Below are 23,288 nucleotides of genomic sequence, written 5' to 3'. Positions count from 1 at the left end.
AAAGATATCAGCTGTCAGGACTTTGCTTTCTGCTGTTTTATATGCCACGTACATCTTTTGCATTATTGCAATACAGTTAAACCATGATATAATGAACTTCAATATAACGAAATTCTCGTTATAACAAAGTATTTAACTTTTCATAACGTCTTGTCCATAGGGCATCATGTATTTAAAACTGCAATATAACAAAGTGTGTTTGTGTGCGATTTCAATATAACTAAATTTCACTGCTGCCGCAGTGGAATACCGAGACAATAAATGGAAACTTCTATGGATGCAAATGGCTGAATGATTGATTTACAAGCGGCTGCTTGTATATACATCTCTCCAACTGTGCGCAGCGCAAAAAGAGCGACCACTGAAGTGGGGCTGCATCATGTTCCGTATGAAGTCTAAGTGTGATAAGATCCTATCAAGCCCCGCGCACGGTGTGCTTTAGGTGCGAATGAAAGTGTGCGAGGGTGAGAGACTACACAGCCACGCACACTGCTTTAGAGGTAGTCTGCCGCGTGTGCAAAGAGTGGGCACACCAAGGCAGCGTGGCACCATGTAAACTGTCTTCCCGCGCGTTTAGTACTGGAGGTTGCGTAATCTTGAGTTTCGGTGGTGTGTTGGAGCGAGAGGCAGACAAAGCATTCGCTCCCCACTTCCGGCGCTTTTCCTGATAGCGTCGTCCCAGTGCAGGCAATGCTATCAGCCGCGAGCTATCAGTGCAAGCGAAAGCATTTCGCTTATTTCGTACACTGCCGATGTGAAAATGTCGTTGACGTTATGTTGCATGAAACCGTATCATTCGTCGTCAACTACAAAATTTATCAACATGAATTGTTTTCTCATTTGAATTAGTATTCTTTTTTTCAATTGTTCGATAATTAGGTGAATTCTGCAGCCCCTTTCCATGTAAGAAAAATCAATCGGTGACTGTACTTATTTGCATAAAAGCTCGAATTTCAATATAACAAAATTTCGATATAACGAAGCAAATTTCTGATTTTACTGGCTTCGTTATATTGAGGTTTAACTGTACAATGTCCTATTTACTTAGCACTAGTTTTCTCCTTTGTTGTACGTTATGTAGACCAACATGATTACTGTATTTACTTGCATAATGATCGCACTCGCGTAATGATCGCACCCATAAATTTTGTCATCAAAATTATATTTTTTTCTTCCCATGCAATGATCGCACCCCGAACTTGCCACAGTGATATGTCGTGTGCTAAGTCTAGCTAATGACGATTGCGCTTACTATCTGTCAAATGCAGTCGAATGCTATGCGAACTGCACGCACCGAACATTCTTAAGCAGATGACCCATTTCATTCTTTTCATCACTTTTGACACTTCCATGAAAAAAAAAAGCTACAACCAAACTTGCCTTGACTTTATTATTTGTAGGCTTTATAATGTTTGTGGTCAACAACAACAATAAAGGCACCTTTTGATTCTTCTTGTCTGCACTCGGCATGCAACAAATTGCGAGCGGCAACGATAGTGGCCACGTTTACACTGATACTTTAGAAGTGTACACTATTCATACGCTGACGCTTGTAACACAGCTGAGATATTCATCCACCCATAGCGGAAGCGTGCCATATTTAGATAGTCATGAAGACAAATGCCGCAGTTTCCGCAGCGTGCACGCTATTGGTTTCTGTCAAAGAGCACCCATCTCTGTTTCTGTCCCTTCAAAGTGGTCATGGATACATTATTGCCACAAACTTGCCGATAGTAACAATATTATTCATTACTGATACGGAAAAAATTGTTTCAATGCCTGTGATAACGAGAAGAAAAAAAATCTCATTCGGCGCATTCGGTTTGCTCCGCCGGCCGCCATTTTTGTTTTCGTGTCCCACACTGTTACAGCGGCAGCCGCCGATTTGTTGACCTGTTGTCATCCCGCAGCAAATGCGGGATGAAAAAGAAAATGTTTTCTTTTTGCTGAAAATTTAACCCGTGTAATAATCACACCCCTGAATTTGTGTCACCTTTTTTGACAAAAAAGTGCGATCATTATGCGAGTAAATACGGTAATGCTTTCTGTATGGGTGACTAACCGAGCTCATCAACACAAATTTGTCATATTACATATTGCTACGGAAGAGTATTTGTGTTCACGAAGAGGCGAGTAGTGTGAAGACGACGACGACGATGAGAAGCTAGCGCAGGCTGTTGCCTCTAGGCCAAGCGCAGCGTATCTTCTTGTAAATATACTTGTATATAGCTTTTCGTCTGCGTCTTCCTACGTAACATATCTGGTGGAGGTGCTGGGTATCAATCCCAGTACCTCTCGTAATATGATTATGTTTACTAATGTTTCATAGCTTTAAGGCATCTAAGGAAATAGAGTGCCACTACAAAACAAAAAGGCATTTAGTCAAATGTCATCTACAGGCCCTTCATTTCCTGGAAGTAGCAAACTTCTTCCAGACTTCAACACAATGAGCCGAAACAGTGGTGAGCTATACCACCCTGACTGATATGACACTTTATTAAATTCCCTCCCCCCCCCCCTATTTTTCTTTGTTGCTGTTGGCTGCTGAACTCTATGAAAATAGGATCCTTCATGACCACTGTCTTATTCTATCCACATCGTGAGAGGAGACGGTGGAAATATGCAAGCTGATGAAGTTCTTTAGACATTCAATGTGATGTGTAAAGCAGTTCCAATGAGTTCTGAAACATATACTTGAATTTTGACAACCGAGAAGATGATAGCAATGGTACAAACTCTGAGCATGCGTGGACCGAGGTCTCACACTGTGCCAAAGCAAGCTCTGATTATAGGCAGCTCCAAAGAGCTGTTTTATTTGTGTGGTAACTGAAGGCATGTCAAAATTTAGATATCTGTTTAGGTTCAAGGTGTAATAAAGAATGTATAGGCAACTGGTCGTTGTGCAATGAAACGTGCCTTCATACCTTCAATGCTTGTTTATGACAGATGATTCTAACATGAGCAGTGGTAAGTTTCTTAGAGGCAATTAAGGTCTGATTTTTTTTACAAGCTTTTTCCTTCCTCTAACCTGAAGAAGCAGAGTTAATTAATACTGGTGAATTTAATTACTGTATAATGTGCTGCATATGACCATGAGCTTGATTTTTGTCTAGGTGGAGCATAATGACTTACGAAGGGACCATGCCACTGCCTTCCAGAAAGATTTCCATGCCAGTATGTCTACATTTTTCTTGTATTATTGACGGTTATTTCTGAGATTTACTTAAGGAACTTTTTTGCAAAAATATTTGCACAAGTTTTTAAAAATATGAAATTGTCAGCACCACTTGCATTCTTCTTTTCAACTAGCAATCGTTTATTCATTCAGTTACTTTGGTGCAGTTCATCCACTGTTACCTTTATGCGGTGCTTTTTACCCGCAGTATGGAAGCTACATTTTGGTTGCACATTGCCACCTTGTCTGGCTTATGAGCATTATGCACATTACAAATAAATAATTTGCTTATGTGTATCTTGTTTATGGCTGCATGGTATTAGATAAAGTGGTGACTTAGGAAATTGGCTGGTAAAAGTTGAGTGGAGTTGGAAAAGAACTTGGCTGATTGGATAGTTGTGGGAAAGGCTTTTTCTTGCAGCTCATGGAGAATAATATCCAGCAGACTAAGCATCTAACGTTTACTTCAGCTTTGAGTATATGGTATAAGCATTACACAATAAAGGGAGCATACAATGCACTGTCTGGTTACACTTTATTATATCCAGCGAACAAGTTTCAGGCAGGTTGCTGTCAAAATCTCCGTATACCAGCAAGCATGTACAGACATTGAGTGCCTCTTCTGCTTATTTTTCTTTCAGTATGACCAAATCGCTGTCTATGAAGACTCTGTGGTTGCTCATCTTTCACAGATACTTCACTCTGATCAGCATTCAGTGGTGATCTCATCAGCAAAGTGAGAATAACTTCCTCAATCACTGTGTAACTTTGTTCTTCTAGTGGTATTGGTTTAACATTATATTGTTTCTTGACATTACAAGCAGTCTTATTCTGCTTATTAGCAGCACTTTCTATTAACCCTTTGGGTGCCACATGTTTTTCCTAAATGCAACAAATTAAGTTTCTCTCTAAGAAACACATTAGCAGTATTTAAATGATTGTGCTATTTATGGTTGATGTGCTCCTGAACCTCTTACAAACACTCATACCTAAAATTCCTGAAATCAATTCATAAGAATAATTAGTGTTTCTCTGGCAACATGGCCTCTTTAATGCTGTCTGCCCTTTGAATTCATCTAATAATTGTTATCGAAGTCCTCTTAATCGGAACTCATAAGAAGTTCTTGAATTTCTACCTCAGTAAAAGTTATTGACTTTCTGTATTGTTCATAAAAATGCGGGCTTTTTGCACTGGGCTTCTGTGGCCAGACTAGTATACTTAAGCACGGTGCCTGAAGGGTTTATGTGACTTATGTAAGGAATTATTGTACACAATTCTTTCTGGAATAATTCTCGGCATGCCTAGGGCTTTCCCAGGCTTGTAGTTATTTGTATTAGTATCCCTTGGTTTAAGAAATTAAGCTCTATGTTTGTGACAGCCTGACCAACATGATCAAGTCAAGAAAGGATGTTTCACACAGACTGTAGGTCATGTATGCTTGTATTATTTGGCTCAAACACTTGAGCCATGTTGCATACACTTGCTGCATTTAATTATCACAACCTTTATCTTGTAAATCTTAAACATCTGATAAAAGGGTTAGAGAAAAACTTAATGCCACTTTTACACTGGATAGGACCCAGTTTACATGATTTCGCTGGCATTTGCAGGGTGGTTATGTCACGGCTATGTGGCATTTGATGTGTCGCCATTCTGTGATATCTCCCTTGTGGGTCTCAAATGTGACCTTGGGACAAAGAAACGATAATACAGTAGTGCAGACAATCACAACAGCATTTATTGCACCTTTTATACACCAATCTAGCCAGCCAAATTATTACTGATAGAACATGCCAATGGGTGTATGACAAATCAAGGAAGTCCGACTCACCATGACTGAATAGCAAGTGAACATGTTCACTTCCGTGCTGGACACCAATGCCTAATTGTTAGCGTGTACGGGAATGCGAACGGTGGTGCATTCGAACGATCACGTTCGTCCATTTCAGTGTCCTGCTCATAAGCCTTTTGCAGGATGGTCCCACGAATGGCTGGTGAGTCTGCGAAATGTCCATGCAGGTGGCAGACCCCAAGCCAAAGAGGATCAGGCTACTCTGTTTTGCACCCGATGTCACTAGATGGCTTTAGCAGCACAACATTCGCACCATCTCTCGTACTCTGCAACCACACTGACTACGCCAGCACTTAGCTACACTGGGAATCCTGATTGCAGGAGATGCGAGAGTCATGCAGGGAAAACAACGTCAGGGGATGTGCGAGGGTTGAACGTTCCCATACCCTATACTGCAGTGTGCTTCAGCTATAAAAATTATAGTTTGTGATATAGTGGTGTATACGGGGAGACAATGAAAGCTATTCAGTTCTGCAGCCTGCTCCACTCGCACAGATTGCAGCTGATACAGACATGAAACTATCATCATACACAAGAGCATGTGGCATCATGCTGCTGCACACTACGATAATGACTACATATCATTGCTAATAAGCAGGCTTGTGATGAATTTAATTGCAGAATTTTGCTTCAAGCACTCCTATCCCATGTGCCCCTGTCCCATGCTCATTTTTTACAGTGACACCACAGCACATCCGCCAAGCTTTGCATTATTCTATGCTGTACAGTGCTTCTATTTGTGATGTGCATAAATAACCACAATGTGCCCTATGCAATTGAGAAGCGCATTCTCTTCTTGAAGGACCAGAGGGCAATGGCTTAACCAAAAATGAAGGGCACAATGTGTCTTAATGTGATTAGCATTCTTAAGATACTTCATCCAGAGGCTGTCTGTCTGTCCATCCGTCTGTCTGTTTGCCTGCCTGCCTGTCTTACCGGCCTATACTGTTTCCCTGACAACTTGGGTCACTGAGAGAGATGGATGGATGGAAAAACTTTAATAAGGTTCATCGGGACTAGCACGTAGCGGGCTGCTCCCATGTCAGGACAGAAAGACCGTGCTTCTCCGCTGCTTCGCGGGCCCATTGGACGGCCCATAGTTGGGATTCAAAATTGTTGGGATTCAGTTTGGAATACCATAGTTGGGATTCAAAATCGTGACTACGTAGGGTAGCCTCCCACTTGGATGACGTAACATCTTCGTCGCCCCGTAACGCACGGCACCGCCAGAGCGTATGATTTAAGTTGGTAAAGTCTGAGCAAAGGGTGCAAGTGTTTGACGTTTGAATTTCGGGATAGATCCGGTGTAAGAGGGCAGGGCTAGGGTATGCCCCGACTTGCAGGAGTCTCAGTGTCAATGCCTCAGGCCTGTTCAATATACTGTGCGGCGGCGGGTACTTCAGCCTCCCCAGATAAAAGTGCTTCGTGAGGTCGTTGTACGAGGCAGGGGAATCTCTATTGCCCGGAACCTCAGCGCCGCGTCACCCGATAGCTATGCGGTCGACAACTCCTCATGTAGCTCTGTGGGCCGACTCATTGAGGTACGACAGGGCACCCTTGATCTGTCCCATGTGAGCAGGAAACCAGACGATTGTGTGTTGCTTGATTTCCTTGTCCCATAGGATCCGCAAGACCGGTTTCAAGACAGTGCCCTTGGCGAATGCTCGGACCGCCGATTTCGAGTCACTGTATGTCGTCGTTCTCCCGTCGGCTAGCCGGGCCAACACTATTGTGGCCGGTTCCACAACCTTGGACCTTCGAGGAGTTTATTATTTTCCTGTCTTGATCGACGCTGACTGTAGCGAATACCTTTCCATCAAAGTACCGGGCTGCATCGACGAAACAGCAACTTTGGGTGCGTGCACTGGCCTCTTCCAGGAGGACTTTAGCCCTAGCCCTTTGTCTGCCCACATTGTACTCGGGGTGGACATTCCGAGGAATGGGGGCAATGGCAATGCGCTCTTTCTGTTCTTGAGGTGCGCTACAGAAACGAGCCTCGATCTCCCTTGGGGGAACTTCGTAGACAGTCCGGTAAACTGGGCCCTCTCCTGTGATTCCGCTATCTCTTCTAGCATGTTGTGCATGCTGAGGTGGAGCATTCGCTGCGAGCTCGTGTACATAGGAAGCCCGAGGGCTCTCTTGACTGCCTTTTTTATCAACGTGTTCAACTTGTCCCTTTCCGACCGCTGCCAGTTGTGCATGGCCATGACGTAGGCAAAGTGATGCATCATGAAAGCATGAACGAACCGGGCGAGGTTGTCCTCGCTGATTCCTTGCTGCCAGTTGGTAACCCTTCTTATCAACCTGATGGCATTGCCCGTTTTCTTGGTGAGCTTCAGTATCATCTGGTTATTGGAGCCGTTTGATTCAATTATCATACCCGGAACCCGGAGAGTGTCCACCCTGGGGATGTGACATCCTTCACTTATTTTCAGAGTGATGCCGATGTCCTCTGCAGGCCTCCAACCTTTCAGTTTGGAGACCTTGCGCTTGGGCCTCTATAGTAGTAGCTCTGATTTCTGCAGCAAGCATCAGAGGCCATTTGGTCTCAGGTAGTGTTCTGTGACCTGGATGGCTTCTTGAAGCGCAACCTGTAAACGTTCATCGCTGCCACCGATGCACCATATGGTGACGTCGTCTGCATATATCATGTGGAGAGAGGAGAGGATTTATTGAGGAAATGCAGAGAGGTTGGCCTGAGGTAATATCTGTAGCCTGCTGTCCTGCTAGCGTAGCAGAGTAGCAGGCTACAGGATATGCTACCCATTAGACCATGGAATTCCCAGTGTAGGAAGTCCGTGGTCTAATGGGTAGAGCACTGGGCTTTTGTGCGGATAGTACTGGGTTCGAAGCCAACCACCATACCATCGTGGATCACTGGGTATGTGTGATTGAGTAGGTGCCGCTATTTAATGAACTTCTTTGATGCCAATTGTGTCACCAGCCGTGTGGCACAAGGTATGCACCACTCCTCTATGATCTCCAACGCCAACTTGGGCCATTGGGTACGTGCTGCTAATCAGTGGCAAAAAAATGCGCTTGGAAGGTGCCAGGCTACTGCCTGTTTTGGGCACTTCCTGCAAACAAACATGTATCCTAATTACACAGTAGGCTGCAGCAGATTCTATCCAGGGCGATACAATGATCAGTATAAGTTATGTAAGGGTACGGCAGATCTGCCACATATCCTATGGGCATGCTCGAAGGTGGCTCCTTTCGAGGGCTGCAAAATTCAAAACTGGCGGCAGTGGTAAACCTAGGAGATCTCTGCTGTATGCTAGGTGGAGGGAGGCTGCGTCTGCCCCCATGATTGCTGGCACCAATAAATGTTGAATCTCTCTCTCTCTCTTTCTCTAGTGCTTGGGTGGAATTGAACCTGCATCATATATATTCAGACAAATATCTCTGAATGCATATTCATACAAGCACCATGTGCAGACTTGGTGGTGGCGCGCTGGATGACCCAGCGTGTCCAGAGGGAAGCGTGAGAGAGGAGCCCCGCTGCATACACACCTCATACATGATGATTGATTGATTGATTGATTGAGTGAAAACTTTATTATTCCACCGAGCTGGGGTGCCCGCGTCTTAACCTACATGCAGGTAGGGGGCGAGGACGAAGCAGTCCCTGCGCATTGAGGACGGTGAGTCTTCACGGCCTCAACGGCCAGGTGGATTGCTCGACCCTGGTCCCTCTTCAGCCTCGCTCTGGAGAAAGGCTTCCCAGGCTTCTCTACTGTCAATGTTTTGCTTGGCCCCTAGGGAGCCAGCACACTCCCATATTACATGGTCTAGCATACCTTTCTCCTTACAAATTTTGCAGAGGGCGTCGTTATAGTCCCTCGTCTGAGTTAAATATATCCAATATGGTTGTGTATAATTGTCTCCCTGGAGGCACCACCAAATGCGAGTGTCCTCCAGAGAGAGAGACCGATGCAGATGCACAAAGGTTCTTTTTTCTGGCTTTGTAATGATCTACAATTTCCCTGTACGTGATGATGTTATCTTTGATCCCTGGAACTGGCTGCTCTAGAGTTCCCTGGTGTTAGAGTGCTCGGACGAGCTCGTGAGCGGCTTCGTTATGGGCCGGAACCCAAATAAAAGTTATGTCCCTCCTAGGAGGATTTTTGAGTAGAATTTGGAGGGCCTCTTCCGAGATTCTCCCTTGGCTTAAATTTCGGATAGCTAATTTGCTATTGCATAATATGACTCCCGCTTTTGTACTCGCACAAGCGAGCGCTACTGCAACCTCCTCGGCTGTACAGGCGTCCCTTGTGCACGTGGAGCAGGCTATCTTAATGCACTTGCTGCCATCAACCACCATCGATACCGCAGCCCCATCTTACTGCAAGCGACGTCCACTTACGCTACTTTATGCGCCGGTGTGTTTTTAAGTTTATTCACTAGAGCCTTAGCCCTGTGAGCTCTCCTCTCTTTGTTGTAGATAGGCTGCATATTTTTAGGTAGGGGGGCAATTCGGAAGTGTTTATGCACATCCAATAGAATGTCCTTCTTGCCAGTTGGGGCACCCCTGTCACATTGGATTCCTACCCATTCCATGATTTTTCTCCCTGTTTTGGACTGGTCTAATCTTTCCAACTGAGACACTTTGTATTGCCTCGGTGAGCTCAACTAGCGTGTTGTGAACCCCCATTTTGAGAAGGAGGACTCGTACATGATGAGCCTTTGTAGTGGCAGTATGGTGTGTCGCTACTTTGCATGAGATGTTTTCTACGGCATTTTTTCCAGTGGAATGGTGGTAAATCTTAATGGGTTATTGGAAGATCTAACCTTTCCTATGCCAAACTATTTTTGGTGGAATAGCAAAAATATCTTAATTATTTAATGTGATTATCATTTTTTGGGAAGTGCACGCAGCTTGTGATATTTCTGTCTGTAACTTTGTGTGTCTCCCTGTCTGTGTCTAACCCCCTTCGTGCCAACTTGGGTTGCATCTTTGTATGCCTCCCTGTGTGTGTCTAACCCCCTTCATGCCAACTTGGGTTGCTGTGTGGTCCGTAGTTCAATGGGTACAGCATCTGGCTGCTGTGCTCAGGGAACCGAATTCAAAACCACCAGTCAGACCAACTTGGGTGTCACCAGGCATGGGGCATGCGTCACTCCTGAGTGACGCATGCCAGCCACTGGGTATGTGCTACATGTCAGTGAACCTCTTTGGTACCGACCTAATTGGGTCACTTGGTGTGGGCTTCTCTTCATAATAATCGTCATAACATATAATGCATATTACCAATTACACACCCATCATAAGAGCAATTGTTAGTGGCAGTAATGTCACCAATCATATCCAATGGATGAATGTACGTGCCACCAATTTTATTTTTATCTGGCCTTATCGAGAAAAGCTTATGCCCAAATAATATTGGCAGATTTTTACTTGTAATTGCGGAATATTACTGTTATTCACCATAATCTTTATTTTTATCTTCTTGATGACCCAATAGTAATTTTCTATAGCATGTGTCATACTTTGTGAGGCTGGTATCAGAAAACAGGGAAGTGCAGATGGCAAGTCGTCCTTATCTAGAAGCAATGTCCACATTCTCAGTGCCACCGAAACCTATATGGAGCCTCCCTTGGTATTATCCAAACCAAGTTTTGCTTTGAGCAATGACTCACAGAGCTTCTCTGTGCCATTTTCATCACTGGGGTTCTAAGGAGCTTCGATAAAATGATGTTTATAGTACCTCAGATGTTTATACCTCAGATGACACTTGTATTTGCTCCCATAACAAACCACACTGGATGGACAGCACCATTTTTAAATCTTTAGAAGCCACACCACTTTCTGTTTTGACCGAGAGCATTGCCAGATATATATGTATTTTCTATTATAGTTCGTGCCATCTGGTAGAGTGATCTGCCACAGCAGATCACTCTACTAGATGGCACGCACTATAATGGAAAACCAGAAGCATAACCAGAAGCAGAAGCATACCAGAAGCATAACCATAGGCAGTGATCTGCCACAGCAGATCACTGCCTTTGGTTATGCTTCATCACTTCAACAGGAGACCAATGCAGAAGTGTCCATGTGCCAGGAACTGGGTGCTCATTAAAAAATGTGAGCCGGTCAAACTTAGTCAGAAGTCCTCTACTCGTAAGCGCATGCATAGCTCGACTCGTCACAGTAGCTTAGTAGCTATGGCGTTGCACTGCCGAGTTCGAGGTTGCAGATTCAATTACAATCACGGTGGCTACATTTCGATTGGGGCAAAATGCAAACACGCTCGTGTACTTTGATTCAGGGGCTTGTTAAAGGAAGACAAAACTAATCTGGTGTCCCCCACTATGGCAAGCCTCATAATCACCTTTTGTTTCTGGCAAACGAAGCCGAAGGATTGAATTTAAATTTATTTCATCAGCCACCTGAATTTCTTTGGAATGTTACACCCACCCATCTACTCATTCAGTCTGTGGTGCAGAGAAAACATCTTCTAGTCATCCATGGCACACAGGAGGCAATAGAGAGCACTCAATTAGTAAGAATTGCTAATGCACAATATTGGGATGTGCATCTGAAGGAACAATGTTCATCCCTGGTATTGAAAGGGTTAAATTGAGCCAACCACGTTTGGGTCTGAGCCTTGTGTTTGGTTTGCCTTTCTCCCCTCACTCTTTTGCGATTGGCAAAAGTTATATGTATTTCACAGAGCATTTTGTGCTTCCATGATGCAATCGATTTGGGCCAAGTAAGCACATGTTGCATTCAAGGTTATATTCGCATGAGTGCTTGTCCCACACACGTTTCTGCTTGTTCTTTAAGAAAGAGGCATAGGAAGTCTCACTCACATTTATTTTTTGCTTCATTATAATTTCTTGCCATCTATTGTTTTGCCATTATACTGCAGGGTCCTCTGTGAAACAGTGAAGGACTTCATTGCCAAGGTAGGTGCTGCCGACTCTTGCAGTGCCAATGAAGTTGACAAGGACTCCATATCACACAAGGTAAGAGAACTTGTAGAAATGTTAACTTAGAAATCAGAGTGAAAAGATTTCATTTATGAGGGACACCAACTTTTTATACAGATTACCTTGCCCCTGTATTCATCATCACATTTTATAGTAATTTTTATGTGTCTCTGTGCTTATCAAGAGACCTAGTTGGTCTTAGGTGTTAGCAGTGTAGTTTGTTCAGAATTATTATGGCCTAGTGAGCCACTTTTATCAACCCTAAGAGCAAAGCAGTTGCACAAGTGCACTTGTTGCAGTTGTACAGAACACAGAGGCAAAGCACAGTTTCTGTTTTTGCACCCTCTAACTTGTGCATTCTTTGGCCATACTGCAAGGTTTTTGCAGTGCAAATAAATGGGACAAGAAGAAATACAACTACATGGACAGAACAGGTGCATGCATCGTGTTCCTATTCTGTTTATTTGTGCCACAAAAACAATTAGTACTCGAGAAAAATGTACCAAGTAGCCCATGAGCAAATTCCTTTGGAGCCATATGGCTCCAAAGGATGACTGTGATGAACCACTAATAATGATTTGCATTAAAGCTAGCCAGAAGAAACAAAATTAAGCTGCTGCTTCATGATTCAGAATGCACACCATGGTAAAATTGTCACATTCTCCGATATCAATCTTTTCGTATGTAGAACATCTGATGTAGCTGGTTGTTGCTACCATGCCCGTAATCTGGTACTCCAAATGGCAAGTCAAAAGTTGCCCTTCCCTGCATGCTGCAATGTAATTTTCACCTGTTCGGGTGCTTACTGTGGCCGGGCACCGGGTTTGATACAGGCTGAAGAAGTGTGCTTAAACATATTGTGAATTCAGCTTACATAAATTCTTTTTTCACATTGTACTTTGAAGAAATTAGTCACGCAACTGTACCTTGCTCAAGGGCGAATTGAAAGTCCTTGGCATCTAGAGTGTGCAGGTGTGCAGAGGCCATTTGTGGTTCATAAACTGAGCTCCACAGTCAAGCATTTGCTGCGACATGCCATCCCAAATTCTAAGGCAGCAACTAACACTGCCTTCATGGCACTTAAGTTCCAATGCCACTGCTTTCTTAGTAGGCTCCTCAGCTTATACACATTTTGTTTAATTTCAGTGTCAGTAGTGTCAACTGCACACTGCAGTATATACAGGGTGTTCCACATAACTTGAACCAGGGATTTAAAAAAAGTGGTGAACCACAGCTGAATGAAGCCAATGACATATGATTTGCCGTCATGTGGCGCTCCTTAGTGTATTTCGTATATTCTGTATAATTAATTAATTAAGATCAATTATGCAAAATGTTTAATATCCACTTGAGGGCCAAGTGCATTTCGTTATGTTGTAGAGAAGATTCAGAAAAACGACTGAGTGAGTGAAGTAACTTTATTTTGGTCCAGAGAAGACGCAGGGGAGATCCCGCGCCACCCGGCTAGTCCCACGTAGGGACTGTCAAGCCGAGCTTGACGGCCCGATCGCGGGCACTCTGGACGGCCAGGGTTTGGTCGTTGAGTTTATATTGCAGTGCTCTCAACCATGCTTCGAGCAAAAGAACCGTGCGTGAACCGTGGCAAAGTGAGCTGCCTTCGGCTCTAGGCATTGGCTTCACAATGCGTCAGCATCTTTGAGAGTGGCACGTAAAAAGGAAGTGCCATCGTCCCTGATAAGTGATAGGCTTGAAGCACGTTTGAGAGCACTGCAATACGGTAGCACATGAGTGCAGTCACCATGGCATTATTTCATATTTCACGAGCTTTCCTTCAACGCTCAAAAAAAAATTCACCATGGAGCACGTACATTGCCACAAAAAATTGGATCGGTCATTTGTGAATGCCTTCTACAACATAATGAAACACAATTAGCCCTAAAGTGAATATTAATAATTTTGCATTAATTAATCTTAGTTAATTAACTAATTAAGTGGAATCTAGAAAAATCTTTTGAGGAGCGGAATATGACAGAAAACCACATGTCGTTGGTTTCACCCAGCTGCAGTTAACAACTTTCTTTAAATCCTTGGTTCAAGTTACATGAATCACCCTGCATATCAGGGACATGTCAGTCAATGCCTTCCTGCCAGCTTTGTAAAAGTTCTCTGTTTCATGCAATGCATGAGCAGTGCAAGGTTCTCAACGAAAAGCTGGACTCCTTGCTGAAGACACTGAAAGAAGAGTCGCTGGCCATTGAGCAGCCTGAGCCTGAGGCTCAGGTTGGCAAGAAGGATCCCGATGGTGATGAGGATGAGAATCGAACAAGCCCAGCCCTCAAATCAACAAAGGTCAGCTTTAAGCACTTCAATTGATGGGTGACTGTGCTCCTTTGTAAACTTGAGGCACCATGTACTTCTCAGCACAGAGTTGTTTCGCTTGCTGAGGTGCCACGTGTGTTCATGCGCAACTGTGTTCTGATATAATGCCAGTGTGTCTTCTGTTAAATATCCGTATATTGCTTGTATCCATTATCAAAGTCAACAACATTGACATTGTCAACAACATTGCTGCAATAAACTACAATTTTTTTTATGCAGTCGGCAGGCAGACATTACAAGGTGACACCATACACTACAGCTCATCATCGACATAGTGAACGTCATCACTGGAATATGAGAAGTCATATCAGATGGAAGCAATCACCACAGTGCCAGCACAACAGCGAGATTACATCAGAAACAAGCTTAGAGTGAAGTCACAAATTTAAGCAGTAGGATAATCAATTATATGTATGTTTTCGTAGCAATACTTTCGTGCATAATATTATGATCTGTCGCAGCACAATAATTAAGGCAGACATTTTCCTTTGAAACATACCGCTCGACATTGTTTCACATGTAGTGCAACAGGTTTAAAAAATTAATCATTATGCTATATTGCCTCTCTCTGTTATGTGCAGGCAGCATTTATACAACGAGAAGCTCTCATGTTGAGAGCAAACAGCCTCAAGAAAGCAGTCCGGCAGATCATTGAGCACACTGAAAGAGGTCAGTTTGTCTGATTTGCATTTTTAATATCTTTCCTAACTATTATCTGGGACATATTCACTGCGTAGTTTGTAAAGTGCTCTGTAGGAGAAAAACTGTTCTTGAATTGAAATTTAAGTACTTCCATACAGGGCAGCTTCCACTGGCACTATCTTGTAGGCAGAATGTAAGCTGTTTATAGAAAAATAAAACAATAAATTAGGGCCCTAGCCTCTCCATGTATTTTACCTAATATGAGGACTGCATAGAGGTTGGCTTGAAACTGAATACCACAGATAATGGACTCTATAAGCCATTTTCACTAGCTGTGTCTCTGCAAAATGAGTTTAAGCTGGTGCGCTTGAAGGCAACCGTGCGTAGAGGAAGCGTCTCTCTGCAACATTTGCCAAACGAAAGTTGGAAGAACATGAGCTGGGGCCATATTTTGTAACAATTAACTTTATTTTTTATTCATTTCTGAACACCCATCATTTCGCTGAGTAACCGACAGTCAGTGAAGAAATAATGGAAAGCGCAGTTGTTTACTGCAGAACACAGCTCCTGCTTGGGCTCACGAAGGTTGAAAAGGCCAAACGCACCTTACTAAGCAGGCATCGTTGCAGCCCACTCAAAATAAAATTAAGCTAACTGATTGTCTTCTTCTTTTTCACCACATGCAAATTAGGGTGCCTTTGATCAAACTTGTAGCTGTTCGAGACTAGTAGAGGATGTAAGCAAAGAGCTTACCTATATGCTTACATTTGCTCAAGTTTGTTTCAAATGTGCTGTTAGCCACACAAGGACATGCAGGTGCCTTACATGCATGTTGTTTTCTCATTTAAACGTTTAAAGCCGTGGATGAACAGAATGCCCAGACCAAAGTGCGAGAAGAGAACATTGTTGCGGAGAACAAGAATCGGAGCACAGAAAGAGTTCATCTGGATGGAGAGAGTGGCCGCAAGGTGCAGGCACCGTGGGTGGCGGTTGCAGTCATTGAAGGAAGCACCCAGGTGGCAGATGCTGAGTCAGCTGACACAGCAGAACTGCCTGTGCTGACGACAAGTTTCCACGAGTCATCGGAATGCTGGGACCCCTGGGGCATTGCAATGGGACAAAGTGTTGGTGCACCACTCAAGGACACACTGCAGGTACTGTCATGATGAAGTAAGTGTTTTGCCAAGACCCAAAAAAGTCAAAGTTGATAGAAAGCTTTACCTGAGGAGCTGGGAGCTAAGTAATGTGAGAACGAGTAAGTCGTTTTATTTGATGCACTCTGAACTTACAATAATGAGGGCTGTTGCAGTAAAAAAGACTAAACTTACTGATTGCTGGCAGCACATCCTTGATTTATGCCATGAATCTATTTAACAAAACATCCCACAAATCAGAAAACTTTTCAAAAATGAAGCATCAAGTTTATGATTCGATAACTCTGCAATAAGAATGGTGTCCCAGTTATGTAAATTGCACCTGTTGGCACATCTAAAGCAGATGAAATTAGCATATTAGAGACTGCCTTGAATGATAAAAGTTAATTGTGAATAGAAGTTTTGTTGTGCAAGATAATGTAACAATTTCACACATGCTCTAATGTAATACATTATGACTGTCCACTTTAGGTGACCCAACATATACAGTTTACAGAATTGTGATGTCTGTTATTAGTGCCGAATATGAGAGCTACAAAAATTATGCTTTATTTGTTTCTTAATTTGTGTATTTTGGGAATTAAATAAATATTGAGGCACTAAATTGAAGTTGTGTTTCCCATGGTGGGTATTATTTAGCTTGCTTTCTTAAATGGTGCATATTACTTCCTTCAAATCTGTAGATTGTTTCTTAGTGAGAGCATTCATGCATTTCACATGCATCTTTATTTGAATAGACAAGTTAGAGTTTGCCTTAAGCTAAACCTTCCTCTTAAAGCTGGTGTGGATTGCTCGTTAATATCAAAAGCCTAAATTTGTATGATATTTTCTGGTGAATAGCTTATGGGTAGGTTGCAGATTTTTAGGTTGCAAAAAATGCACTGTGTCCACCAAGATGCTACTATAGAGTGTGGACTGCAACTTTAGGTTCCTTGCAGGTGCTTGTCTGCTTGTTATGCAGGTTCTTTTTAGTTTTGCTGTGGGTCACTGAGGCATAACCTCAGAGCATCCTAATCAGGGCAAAGCCATTCATACCCATAAAACATGGGCAAAGACTGTACCTTGGTAACTAACAATTAAACATTTAACTGCAACAGCTATAACATCAATGAAATACAATATGTACGTAGCAGCATGCAATACAGATAATGTGAACCGTGTAGTACAGTCCTACGAGGCAGTTCAGCACTGCATGATGGTGGAAGCGAGGCATGGTGATGAGGGATGGGGCATCAGAGACATCTGGAGATTAACTGTCCCCAATCAACCGAGAGCAAGTGGGAACTGCACAGTGAACCTTGAGGATGAAGCAGCAGGGTAGCTAGACGGCCTGGCCAAGCAGCTGTGCACAAGCCCAGCCCGTAGCCAGACTTCTCATGTTCCACCTACAAGCGCAGGCATCCACACAACCACCATCGGTCCTGTCTCATTTTGGGGGGAATACTGTATTTATGTTTGATAATATTATAATAACTTCAGCCAGGATATGAGAGGTTTATATGAGGTGTTCTATTACTGACCTTATAATGAACCCACCATGGTGGCTTAGTGGCTATGGTGTTGCGCTGCTAAGCACTAGGTCACGGGATCAAATCCTAGCCGCCATAGCCGCCATAGCCGCATTTTGATGAGGGCGAAATGCAAAAACGCCCGTGTCCCATGCATTGGGGGCATGTTAAAGACCGCCTGGTGGTCAGAATTAATCTGGAGTCCCCCACTACGGCGTGCCTCATAATCAAATGGTGGTTTTGGTGAGGAAAACCCCAGAATGCGGTATTGACCTTGCAGTACTGACTGAATGCAGTACTGATCTTGTTATAGAAATATTTGAAGTTCAGTAATAAAATATGTTAGCCACTGTGCTAACATATGACTGACAGGACAAAAAGAGAGAACAGTGTGACCTATATAGATCCTGCACGTTGGTGTGTAAACAGACTAATGTTCCTCTCTCTCTCTCTCCACTTCTCACTTTCTATTAAACTTTGCTAAGGAATGATGAAGCTGTAATTGCTCTTCAGCTGAAGGGGTTCGTTTTGTATCTCTGACAGCAGCAAAAAGACAATGACTGAAATCCTTCAACAAATGAAAAACAGCATTGCTTGATGAACTTAATGCTTTCAGGTGACTCTGGCCACCATCGAGGGTGGTCTGAGTGCAGACAGCTCCCCATGTCCATCTCCACGCTCACTGATGGCCACCCCTTCACCAAGTCCATCACCGTGCAGCGTGTCACCACAGCCACCATCGTCCAAGGAAGAGAGTGGGCAGCACCGGGAAAGGCGTAGGTCATCTCTGAGTCCATCGTCTTTGCATCCGACCAGCCTTGCACTGACACCCACTACCGAGGAAGATGAAGACCGGTCGTGGGGAAGTCCGCAGAGGGCCCAGCAAAAGAACAAAGGTGAAACGCTTCACGCCATTTGGAATGGCACACGAAAGCATCTTAAAGAGGCCTTGAACCACATTTTATCGAAGGGGAGAAATGTATTTGAAGTTGAAATAGTCTATCGCTGAAATACTTTGCTGTCAAAAAGGAAAACACGGCAAAGGCAGGAGATGGAAATTCAAGACGATGAGCAAAACGAGAACAAGGTAGAAGTGGGAGCCAGCATTTCGACAAGTACACTTGTCTCTTCCAAGGCCTTGAAAAAGACAAGTCCACTTGTTGAAACTTTGGCTGCCGGTTTTACCTTGCTCTCGTTTTGCTCTTTGCCATTAAAAGTACTTCAATGAGTTCAGCTGACGCAGAGTTATTGGCAATCAAACACGGCCTTCACAGTGCTCCTGTTTCTTCTTCAATGTGTTGCACTGCAAAGGCTATGGCGGAGTGGGGCATGCCCACAACGTTCTGCCTTCTAAATGTCACCGTGGCATGAAGTTCAAGTTTGGTTTTGGATTTTAACGTAGACGCCACTACTTCCGATTTGGCGATGTGGCTCACTGAGGACAACTGCATTTGGCTTACATTTGGAACATCATAGGTGCCAAATGTGCGCCAAACGCAGTTGTCCTCAGTGAGCCACAGTGAATTTAGCCAGTACACCTGTGGCTGCACACCATGGCAGTCGTGGTATCTATGCTATGTAGAAGATCACAGCTACATGCAACTGTAGTGAGTGTGCGCAGCATTTGCTTTGTGCACAACAGGGCTCGAGTGCGTGCTTGCATGTATATGGTATAGTCCGACCATGCTGGGTGGTGCAGACTGGCTTTATCTTTCACCAGCATGACCAACGGACAGTTAGCCACATCCAACTTGCTCATTTTTGAAGCGCTATCATTAGTCTGCCAAGGTGTCTAACCAGCATTATGAAACATCGTTCCAGTGCACAATTGAACACGGACGAGAAGAGAAAGACAACACGAACGCCAGTCAACTGAATTTTATTCATGAAAACAGGGCTTTATGTACACCGGGGGAGGGAGGGCGGGGAGGGGCTGCTAGCATGCAGGACCACCCAAAAATATTTCCTTGGTCTAGGCAACAGTCATCAGAAGTGTCAAACCAAAATAAGGAAGGAATAAAAACAAAAAGTGAAAAAAGGGGAAAAACCTTTCCCTCTCTTTTTTACATCACTCCGTACAATCTTGCTCATCTCCCGCCCTACCTAGGTGATTCGGGAGGCGCTGAGCCTGCGCCTCCCACCAACCTTGCTGAAAGAAGACGCACACCTGCTGAAGCGCCCTGTCATAGTGCCCTATTGGCACCAGGTTTCTCACCGCCCCAAGAGGGTTGGCGACAGGTGCGGGGTGCGTGTTGCGTTTTCAGAACTGGAAAAGCTGGGGCAAATGTGTCGCCTAGTAAACGAATCCCAGAAGAAGCCAGCCTGCAAAATAAAGCACACCAAAGCCCTCGTTGAATGTGATGTCGGTGTTGTGTATAGTATTCCCCTCGCCTGTGGGAAATGCTATATTGGCCAAACCGGGCGCTGTCTGAATGAACGCTTGCTAAAGCATCGCAGGAATGCTACTTCACTAAGTGGCGCTGGTCATTTAGCCGACCACATTCGCCGTTGCTTGCACAAGCCAGCATGCAAGGCGTTTTTTGAACGAACACGTGTGTTGCGCAAATATAGCAATCAGAAAAACCGGGAAATTTTTGAAGCATTTTGTATCTCCAATGAAAACGATTAATGTGTCAGTGCTCCTTCTGTTGTACTCGAGAAAAAAGAACTTGATTATCTCAGGGCAAATGGGTGTGTCGAATCAGCTAGGTAGGGCGGGAGATGAGCAAGATTGTACTGAGTGATGTAAAAAAGAGAGGGAAAGGTTTTTCCACCTTTTTTTCACTTTTTGCTTTTATTCCTTCCTTATTTTGGTTTGACACTTCTGATACCTGTTGCCTAGACCAAGGAAATATTTTTGGGTGGTCCTGCACGCTAACAGCCCCCACCCTCCCTCCCCTTGTGTACATAAAGCCCTGTTTTCATGAATAAAATTCAGTTGACCGGCGTTCGTGTTGTCTTTCTCTTCTCGTCTGTGTTCAATTCTGCACTAGAACGATGTTTCATAATGCTAATCACAACCAACTAGCTGAGCTGTCCATACTTTGTGTTTAACCAGGCGTGGCCAGGAATGTGCATGCACTGGCAAGCGTGCATGTGGTCTAATCTTAAGTTTCGCATGGTTCCAGGCTAGTTGAGCATTCAAAACTAGGTGAAATTAGTGAGACCCACCAGCTGCGACAGCAATAAGCAGAGTAGCCAAAGTTTAATTCTTATGCGGGTGGCTGAGGCCGAACGTACGCGAGCAGATGATGGTCAGCTTCTTCCAGAAGTACGTAATTATTATCAAAATTCGAAAGCACATTTTCACTTACTTCAGCCTGTTTATTGAACTTTGTCAATAAATATACACATTAACAGCAGGAAGAAGTTCACTGAACCAAACACCCTTCTTGATTGATGTCGGCTATTGGCCAATAGCAGCCGCTTATGGGAATCCGCTTTATTACGAAATAAACTTTCCAAAAGGTAGTGAGGAGCTAGCTTGTGCCTGAGAGAAAGGTGACTTCGTGCTCTGCATGCAAGCACCACATGCCGCATACATTAGCAAAACTTGGCTGAGATGTTCACAGTAGCTTATGCTATCTGCGGACTATGTATGTCTTTTCACCAAGCCCAAGCAGTGGTTCAGGACCCCTTTAAGCTGACTACCGCACGTGCATGGCTGATGGCTCAGCTTAGCCTCACAGTGGAGAAGACAGTGTTATAGTGGTCAATACAAAGTGCTGACTTTTGACAGAAATTCACTGTTTGCTCCCCCAGAATAAACGCAGAAGATTTCTGTCAGTAAGTATCGGCAGGTGTGTATTGTTTGTTTTTCCGGTAACCATTTTTCAGTGGCTAACATCTGCTGCAATGTTATTCTGTGGCGCAAGATGCGGCATGCTCTGGAAAATGTTGCTGATTCTACAAGAAAAAAACTTTCCTACAGGAAATAACTTTTGTCTAATCAGATTGCACGAGGCAAACAGTGGTGTAAATTGTAGAATAAATGCGAGCACCAGCGATGATGCTGGAATGTACAATAAGTGATATATAAATAGCCAATGTGTTTGGTCAGGAGATCAGATTTCTGACGATCGACGACTGTGCTCGCCACTATTGTTGTGCTCAATTTATTGCTTGTTTTGCTAGGCACATGTTTGCCCAATAAAGAATTAAATTCCTAACCAGCGTTTCTGGAAGTTCTGTTCCTCACCGTCACCACAACATCACAGTACTTATTAAAAAGAAGAACAATAAAATACTATAACCTCATAACAAGGAAGAGCACTTAATGTCAAAGGCAGATTCATAGACTTGTTATTGTTTGGTTACCATGTATGCTTACATTCTGCCTGCCTCCTCTCTGCAAAACTGTCTCTAATACCATACTTATCTGGTTACTTTAATATGATAGGCTGGTGGCGTAGTTGTTTTGACATGAGTGCACAGTGCATACAGCATGTTCCAACAAATTAGCGTGTGCTGTGGCATTCTTGTTCTCCATGCGTTACCTGCTGTACAGCATCCATAATAACTTTGACACATGCCCCCAACATGCAGGAGAAAGCAAGAAAAGCTCAGCATCCAAAGTAGGCAGCAGCACTGTGACCGCACAGTCACCCACTGGCTCCCGACGCATCAGCAGCGGAAGCACTCTGAAACACCTCGGCCTTTCGCTGCTTCCCGGTGAGCGGAGCCCATCGGAAGAGCACCCACCCTCTACTATGCATCCATCAAGCACTTCTCAACACCACTCACTGCAACAACAGCAGCAGCAGCAGCAGCAGCAGCAGCAGCAGCGCACCTTCCCTATCATCAACCCACTGGCATCGCTGCCCATGTGGCCCAACCTGAACCGGGAGAGTCTGGTGGGCAAGGTGCTACTGGCCAATGCTGATGCACTCTGCGCGGCTGCCTCTCCTTTGATGGATGTCGAGGAAGTCTCATTGTAAGTCAGTGCCAGCATTGCCGGAAGAAAAAGTGTTTTGTAGATTAGGCCTATAAGAGTTAGCAGGTGGGTGAAAAAAATTTAGTACACTTCAATGCAAAAGTGAAAAAAAAGCAGGCTGGTGAACAAGCACTTGGCAACTATGGTGTCGATTCTAGGAACGGTAGAGGAAAGATGCTGGTGGAAATTGTGGAAAGGAATAAGCAGTGTACAATGAACACCTTCCTCAGGAAGCGTGACAACAGAAAGTAGACCTGGGAAAGCCGTAATGGTGAAACAAGAAATGAAATAGATTTCATACTTTCTGCTGATCCCAGCATAGTGAAGGATGTTGAAGTGTTAGATGCAGTGATCATAGGTTGGTGACGTCTATAGGAGTCACCTCAATTTGAAGACAGAAAGAGTAAAATTGTAGGAAGAAACACGCCAACCTAGACGCAGTAAAAGGGTCAGGAAGAAACAGGCCAACCTAGACGCCGTAAAGGTAAAAGCCGACCAATTCAGGCTGCTACTTGCAAACAAATATGTAGCCTTAGTACTGAGTGATGAAGATGACATAAAAGTAATGAATGAAACCGTAACCAGGCTGTCTTCAGAGGCAGCAATTGAATTGGGAGGCAAGGCACCAAGGCAACCAGTAGGCAAGCTCTCCCAAGTAACTAAGGGCCTAATAAAGAAACGACAAAGAATGAAAGTGTGCAACTCAAGAGATAAGATAGAATTCACAGAACTGTCAAAACTGATCAACAA

At 43.9% G+C, this 23,288-nt stretch overlaps 1 protein-coding gene across 3 annotated transcripts in view; it reads left to right on the top strand.

Moving 5' to 3' along the window:
- Positions 1-23,288, top strand: part of LOC142571369 (diacylglycerol kinase delta) — a 481,001-nt gene that overhangs the window by 370,791 nt on the left and 86,922 nt on the right. For all 3 annotated transcript variants that reach the window (XM_075679655.1, XM_075679654.1, XM_075679656.1), the window contains 8 exons: positions 3,114-3,174; positions 3,817-3,911; positions 11,901-11,997; positions 14,113-14,271; positions 14,883-14,970; positions 15,802-16,097; positions 18,222-18,501; positions 22,151-22,538. In XM_075679655.1, the coding sequence (XP_075535770.1) occupies positions 3,114-3,174; positions 3,817-3,911; positions 11,901-11,997; positions 14,113-14,271; positions 14,883-14,970; positions 15,802-16,097; positions 18,222-18,501; positions 22,151-22,538 (1,464 nt within the window). The remainder of the gene's footprint in view (positions 1-3,113; positions 3,175-3,816; positions 3,912-11,900; positions 11,998-14,112; positions 14,272-14,882; positions 14,971-15,801; positions 16,098-18,221; positions 18,502-22,150; positions 22,539-23,288) is intronic.

The sequence above is a fragment of the Dermacentor variabilis genome, chromosome 2 (assembly GCF_050947875.1).
Source record: "Dermacentor variabilis isolate Ectoservices chromosome 2, ASM5094787v1, whole genome shotgun sequence".
In the NCBI taxonomy this organism is placed as follows: Eukaryota; Metazoa; Arthropoda; class Arachnida; order Ixodida; family Ixodidae; genus Dermacentor; species Dermacentor variabilis.
Note: the sequence above shows the minus strand (reverse complement) of the source record. Positions and strands in the feature narration are given on the sequence as shown.